We start from the raw sequence: 7620 nt of genomic DNA, 5'->3' as shown, positions 1-7620 counted from the left end.
CACAGTTGCATTATATTATCAAAATTAAGTTCTTCCACAGACTGGCTCTCTCATTTTCTGGTAATCTGGACAAGTTCCTTTTGGGGTCCATTGAGGGTTCTGCTTTTCTCATCCTGGGCAAAAAGAGTAAAAGACAGTTTGATGACTCATCAAACTTTTCAGTAGTGGAAGATACTTTCGTGAATTATGTGATTCGCTTTAACTAAAAAGATAGAAAAAAAACCCTAAAGTATCCTCCATTTATCTGTTCATTGACATCAGTCTATGAAATTTAAGGGCTAATTAGATAAATCTACCAATATTATAACTTTGTTGATGTTTCAGTACTTTTCAAGTCTTCGTCTTTTCCTATTCCAAGTCCTGCACAAAATTTCTACGTTCAGATTCCATATACAGTCCATCATTCCCAATGACAGTGCTTCTGCTAAGAAACTAGCAAACTCCATTATTGGTCATGGAAAATCCTCATAATTGTAGAACCCTCCATATCCTTTTGTTTTCTCAGCTTGTTCTTCTCCTTCAGTTCTCATCCCTTCACTTTCTCTCTTTAGCTTATGAACTCCAAGAAAAGTATTTCGTCAATTGTGGATCAGATGCTACTGTGGACCTCAATGGTCGGAATTTCACTGGGGATTTGAAGCCTGATTCCTTCTCTTTCTCAAAGGAAAGTGAGACTATCAAAAGCACCAACCTTACGATATCAAGTCTCTACCAGACAGCAAGAGTTTTCAGTCAACAATCCTACTACAAGTTCGAAATCACTGAAACCGGTACTTATCTGGTACGCCTGCACTTCTTTCCCTTTTCTTCGGCCTCAAGTAATCTTTCTACTGGAATTTTTAATGTTTCGGATTCCAGGTTCACTCTGTTGAACAATTTCACTGCCAAGATTAATAGTACTAGCAACTCTGCTATTATAAAGGAATTCTTTCTTGGAATTAATAGTACCGACTCCTTTAAACTATATTTTACACCTCAAGCATCATCTTTTGCTTTTGTAAACGCCATTGAAGTCTTCCTCGCACCTTCAAATTTCACCCCTGAAAATCACAACAGTAATCTTCCTTTACACACAACTTACCGAGTGAATGTTGGAGGCCCAGAGCTCTCACCAGATAATGACACAATAAGGCGAAACTGGGAAAAAGATGATATTTATCTGTCTGATCCAAACTCTGCGAAGAATTTCCAGAAAAATACCCCGCTTTCTCACAATATTGAGGGTCAAGCTGATGATTTTGTTTTATCTACTAATTTTATTGCCCCGGATTTGGTCTACCAGACAGCTAAAGTGATGACTGGCAATTCCTCCAACATAACATGGTCTTTTAGTGTGAGCAGGAATGCTAGGCACATTGTCCGTGTACACTTCTGTGACATTGTTTCTGATTCCTTTTATACTATTGTGTTTGACTTGTATTCGAATGGCAACCTCCGTAAGCAGATCGTTGGATTGGATTCCCCTTTTGCTAAAGCGTTGGTTACTCCTTTCTACTATGATTTTGTGGTGAATGCTACTGAGTCTAAACTCATTAACATCAGTATAGCCCCTAACTTGAAGAATACAACAGAAAAAAATGCCTTTCTGAATGGGCTGGAAATATTGGAGATATTGGAGGGAACATCTCTAATTTATAATTTGGAAGAGTCCAAGAAGGTAAATGTGGCTCTTGTGGTTGGTTCAGTTCTTGGAGGAGGCCTGTTTCTTTTCATCATTGGATTCATGTTGTGTTTGAGACATAGAAAGGCGAAAAAGAGCAGAGGTGGGATTTCCCACAACCTTGGGTTGAAGATATCTTTTGCTCAAATCCGGTCTGCAACAAACAACTTTGATCCGAAAATGCAGATAGGTGTGGGTGGTTTTGGGTATGTTTATAAAGGAACTCTCTCTAATGGCACCAAAGTGGCTGTGAAGCGTTGTAAGCAAGAGGGGCAAAGGTCAGGCCAAGGCCTTCCAGAATTCGAAACAGAAATCATAGTGTTGTCCAAAATCCGCCACCGCCATCTTGTCTCCTTAATTGGTTACTGTGATGAAGGGTCTGAGATGATACTAGTGTATGAGTTCATGGAAAAAGGGACCTTGAGAGATCATTTGTATGAATCGGATGTGCCTCGCATGTCGTGGAAGCAAAGACTTGAAATTTGCATAGGTTCAGCAACTGGACTTGATTATCTTCATAAAGGTGCAGCAGGGGGCATCATCCACCGTGATGTGAAGTCCACCAACATATTGCTTGATGAGAACCTTGTTGCTAAAGTCGCTGACTTCGGGCTTTCGAGGTCTGGCCCTCTTGATGAAACTCATGTCAGCACGGTTGTGAAAGGCACTATCGGTTACCTTGATCCCGAGTACATGATGTCACAGCAGCTGACAGAGAAGTCTGATGTGTACTCATTTGGTGTAGTTCTTCTTGAGGTGTTATGTGGAAGACCTGCTATTGATATAACGCTTCCAAGAGAGAAAGTGAACTTAGCTGAATGGGTTGTGCTGTGCAAGAAAGAAGGGTTGCTAGAAGAGGTCATTGACGTTTCATTGAAGGGTCATATTGATCCTAGCTCACTGAGACATTTTATTGAGACTGCAGAGAAGTGTTTGCAACACGATTCTTCTGATAGGCCCACTATGGCTGAGGTGCTGTGGGATTTGGACTATACATTGAAGCTTCATCAAACTGCGAGGCTTGGAGAAGCCCATGAGGACAGCACTACAAGTGCTTCATCAGCTTTTTTACTACCAAATATTCGGCATTTTGCTTCACTTGATTCGACAGTTAACAGAGCTGATATGAGGGACGATGAGATGGAGTCCACAGAAAGCGAAATTTTCTCCCAACTGAGAATCGGCGAGGCCAGATAAATTTGTTCAGTTTGTGACTTGTGAGGTAAGTTGACCTTTGTTTCGAGTTTCCTTGTGAGTGGTTGGTGTTATTCCTATGTTTGATTGTATTAGCAGTTTTAGCACTGCTTTAGTATTAGTGGAGCATAAGTCGAAGTTACATTTTCTATGAAAGCTAAACTGCTTCATACATTTGCTTTGGCCTGTATGATTATCTCTTTCAAAACCCCATTATCCTTATTATAAACTATATATTGAATAGCAAATATATTAACGGTAATGCTATTCAGATTTCAGATTCACCACATTTATGGCTTTTTTTATTAACTTTAGTTTGTGTCGGCCAAACAAAAAGACAAGGCCCACTTTGGCTAGGTGCCTTAGGCTTGTAGCTGCTTGTACCAAGATGTCAAAAATGCGTACTTTTTAGCTCCAAATTGCTGGAGATCGATCGTCTAAAACTATACTTGGCCTCTGGCTTTTACTAGCAAATGAAAAACGGTATCTGATGCTTATTCTTTGCTTTATTGATCCTGGCTCGGTATTACAAACTCTAGGGTTTAAGTTGATTAAGAACTCTGCATACGCATCCATTCAAAATTAATTAGTTATGGATGAAGAGACTCAAACTCTTATAAACTATTTCGTAAGGTCTCTATTTTTCGGACCAGGACAACACTCCACATCCTCACATTCTACTGATCTCATATCATTAAGTTCTAGGATTCAATGCTATGAACAAACAAAGTCTAGCAAATTAAAACAAGTAGAGACAAACCCAAATGAGGATTCTGATCATTTGACGAGTACATATCATTAAGTTCTAGGATTCAATGCTATGAACAAACAAAGTCTAGCAAATTAAAGTCAAATATAAGAAGATTGAGAGAATGAATTGTCTGATATTCTATTCATCTCACTGTGGAGGTATATAAAGAAGATTACAAGAGTACAATAGGTAAGTATTAACTACGAAATAATTACAATATATTCTATTCCTAACGTTACGCTATGACTCACGCTAACACTCCCCCTCAAGTTGGCGCATACACATCAACCATGCCCAACTTGCTTAGTGAGTCATAAAACGCCTTTCTGGAAACTCCTTTGGTAAGCATATCTGCAAGTTGCTCTTCGGTTGGAACAAAAGGAAAGCTAATAATTTTGGCATCTAGCTTCTCCTTTATAAAGTGACGATCAACCTCGACATGTTTAGTACGATCATGTTATACTGGATTCTGTGTTATGTCAATGGCTGCCTTGTTGTCACAATACAACTGCATAGTACCTTTGAGTTTGAAACCCAGATCACGTAACAGATTTCTCAGCCACAACAATTCACATACTCCGTGAGCCATACCTCTGTACTCGGCCTCAGCACTAGAATCGGCGAGGCCAGATAAATTTGTTCAGTTTGTGACTTGTGAGGTAAGTTGACCTTTGTTTCGAGTTTCCTTGTGAGTGGTTGGTGTTATTCCTATGTTTGATTGTATTAGCAGTTTTAGCACTGCTTTAGTATTAGTGGAGCATAAGTCGAAGTTACATTTTCTATGAAAGCTAAACTGCTTCATACATTTGCTTTGGCCTGTATGATTATCTCTTTCAAAACCCCATTATCCTTATTATAAACGGTAATGCTATACATTTGTCTTTTTGAATAGCAAATATATTAACGGTAATGCTATTCAGATTTCAGATTCACCACATTTATGGCTTTTTTTATTAACTTTAGTTTGTGTCGGCCAAACAAAAAGACAAGGCCCACTTTGGCTAGGTGCCTTAGGCTTGTAGCTGCTTGTACCAAGATGTCAAAAATGCATACTTTTTAGCTCCAAATTGCTGGAGATCGATCGTCTAAAACTATACTTGGCCTCTCGCTTTTACTAGCAAATGAAAAATGGTATCTGATGCTTATTCTTTGCTTCATTGATCCTGGCTCGGTATTACAAACTCTAGGGTTTAAGTTGATTAAGAACTCTGCATACGCATCCATTCAAAATTAATTAGTTATGGATGAAGAGACTCAAACCCTTATAAATTATTTCGTAAGGTCTCTATTTTTCGGACCAGGACAACACTCCACATCCTCACATTCTACTGATCTCATATCATTAAGTTCTAGGATTCAATGCTATGAACAAACAAAGTCTAGCAAATTAAAACAAGTACAGACAAACCCAAATGAGGATTCTGATCATTTGACAAGTACCAGCAACAAGAATAGTATTTCTATTACTAGCAAAACTATCTTCTTTACGAGTACTACATAGCTAGCTAGAAGTTAATTACAATTTACACACACCAATGAAGAAGCAATATTTCCGAAACAATATGATCGTAACCTCTAGTGGCCAGAGCCCTTCCTGCTAGGTCCAGAAGCCATAGTAGACATCTGATACCTTACGAAAACCTTGTCCCTCATCTTCTTCACAGACCTCCAAACCGACACTTTTCTGATGATCATCGTACCGCTCTCTGCAGCACCACTATCAGTACTCGTGCTCTTAAGTCTTAACTCCTGATCGAAGAGCTTGACACTCAACCAGAATGTCATTGGAGTTTGAGAGCACCAAAATCATCACCAAGTACTGGGAGTCAGGATGTACTGGGAGGATTTCTTTGCAACTTTCACTCTTTTCTTATAGTGGAAGGCATATCTATTGGAAAACAAGTTCTTCAACACAATATTGATGTTGAGATTTCACAGTTGCGAACTTATGATTATTTATCACTCTAGACACTGTAAAAATGTGGTTTGACCTACCCCAACGTGTGGTTGGCTTGACTTTGGGATCATTGATTCAATGTTTAAACTTTAAAGAGTTGGAGTGTCAGTGAGATGGAGATAGATATGACCATAGGTAAAGGACTCAGCATGACTAAAGCTGTTCCAATGTTCTCTCTTAGATAAAAATGCAGGACATAATTAGAGTTCTGTAATTTCAATCAGACGTCATACTTCCATGTATTAAGCCTTGTGATCAAATAACATGTATAGGTATTATCACATCACACACTAATTGGTAGTTTCTATTTGTGTGTTATGGTTTGTTAAGAACAAGAATAGCACAGTGATCTCTTTTACAACTTGTAGATCCTAGAAGGAGCCTAGAGGGGGGGGGGGGATGAATAGGCTCATAGCCAAGTTTTTTCGTTCAAAAACCTTTCTCAGGGATTGCAACAGGGTGATCAATCCTGAGAACTGATAATGAACAGATTGTATTGTAAATTCAACAAACCAACTAAAGCAATAAAGAATACATGTTTTGTTGACGCAGTAAAACCCTATCAAGGGAAAACATCTGCGTGGCCTTTTCTCTTGAAAGACCAAATCCAAATCACTAATGAAACAGATTACAAGTTTACAACACTTGGATTGCACTGACGCGGCAATCCTTCTAGACTAACTCACTAGACTGTTGTAATCACTCCTTGCTAATTGTTTACACAAGTGAACAACTCAGAAATCTCAACTATGACACAAGCTATGAACGCAACAAGTTCGACTTGGAGATTTCACCTTTGAAGCTTACAATTCCCAACTGAACTCATGGGATGCAAGAGATGAATATGCATGAATGGTTTTGTGTTTTTCAAATTGTTTTCAACATGGAACAAGACATTTTGAAAAACAGAAAACCAAAGAGATAAACTCTTGATAAACAAAGGGACTGAAACACAAAAGTATTTTCAATACCCGAAATGGAACAGAGAACCCATATATATAGAGGAGGAAGAGAAAGGACAGTTCACTCAAAGACCCCTTAAGCTCAAATGGAGTTGGTAAACCCATACCCACAATTTCAGATTGCACATGTAAACCCATGCTCCTAATTTCAATTGGGAATACCAATTCTATAAGCCAAACACTCCAACTCCTTAATCAAAACTGACACAAGAAGGGAACCCATGAAAAACCATTGATTTTTTGAAAGAGATGCCATGTATGAGCTTACTTGAGCCATGATGAAGAGGGGTCTTCTTTTGATCTTCAAGTTTGAAGCTTGATCTTGGACAAGATAGCAAGATGAGATGGGATTGGGAACCACGACAACAAGGCAGCAAACTGAGATTAGGTTGCAAGTTGCAATTGAACTTTTCTTCAAACTTGGTCTTGGTGTTTGACAGCAAGGCAGCCCCAAAGAGAAGAAGAGGCAAGTTCAATTATGCTAAGATGGGGAAGCTGACAGCAAACAGATCTTCAAGTCTTCAAGGGGGTCTTCGACAACAAGACAACCACACAATTGTGGGATAATTATAATTAACCACTTATGGACTTGGGCTGCATACTTGGACTCCTAACCCATGGGCTTAATAGGATAGATGTTTTGTTAAAGTGAGAAATGCCAATACATGATATACTAACAATCTCCCCCTTTAGCATTCCTAAACAAAACACTACTTTGCAACCAAAAACTAGTCTAACACTTAGACAGCAGCTACAAACCGAGCCTGAAACAATTGCACAAGAAATACCAAGTGAAGCATGGGCAATTAAGGCACAAGAAAAACAATGCAGCCAAGCAAAGCATTTTAAGATCACATGAAGCATTAGCAATAAGGAACAGCCACAAAGGCACCTAATACTTCTCCCCCTTTTTGTCTAGGAATGACAAAGGGAAAATGCTATCAACAAGAACAGAAAACATCCATTCAAGAGTACAAAATCTTCCGAAAAATGCAAATGGCCAACTTGGATAACATTTTTGAACTAACAACCTTCAATTTTGAAGAACACAAGGAAGACCACATGTATTAATGAATACTCCCCCTCAATATATGCA

At 38.8% G+C, this 7620-nt stretch overlaps 1 protein-coding gene across 2 annotated transcripts; it reads left to right on the top strand.

The window, feature by feature from the left end:
• Nucleotides 1-306: 306 nt before the first annotated feature.
• LOC112189373 (probable receptor-like protein kinase At2g23200) lies at nt 307-4460 on the top strand. Of its 2 annotated transcripts, XM_024328691.2 has the most exons (2): nt 307-2848; nt 4231-4460. In XM_024328691.2, the coding sequence occupies exons 1-2, from the start codon at nt 455-457 to the stop codon at nt 4237-4239; spliced, it is 2403 nt and encodes an 800-aa protein (XP_024184459.1). In that variant the 5' UTR covers nt 307-454; the 3' UTR covers nt 4240-4460. The 2 variants fall into 2 exon arrangements, with proteins under 2 accessions (XP_024184459.1, XP_024184458.1); XM_024328690.2 differs by lacking the exon at nt 4231-4460 and having other exon boundaries at nt 307-3138.
• Nucleotides 4461-7620: the final 3160 nt, after the last annotated feature.

This window comes from Rosa chinensis, chromosome 2, assembly GCF_002994745.2.
Source record: "Rosa chinensis cultivar Old Blush chromosome 2, RchiOBHm-V2, whole genome shotgun sequence".
NCBI lineage: Eukaryota > Viridiplantae > Streptophyta > Magnoliopsida > Rosales > Rosaceae > Rosa > Rosa chinensis.
Note: the sequence above shows the minus strand (reverse complement) of the source record. Positions and strands in the feature narration are given on the sequence as shown.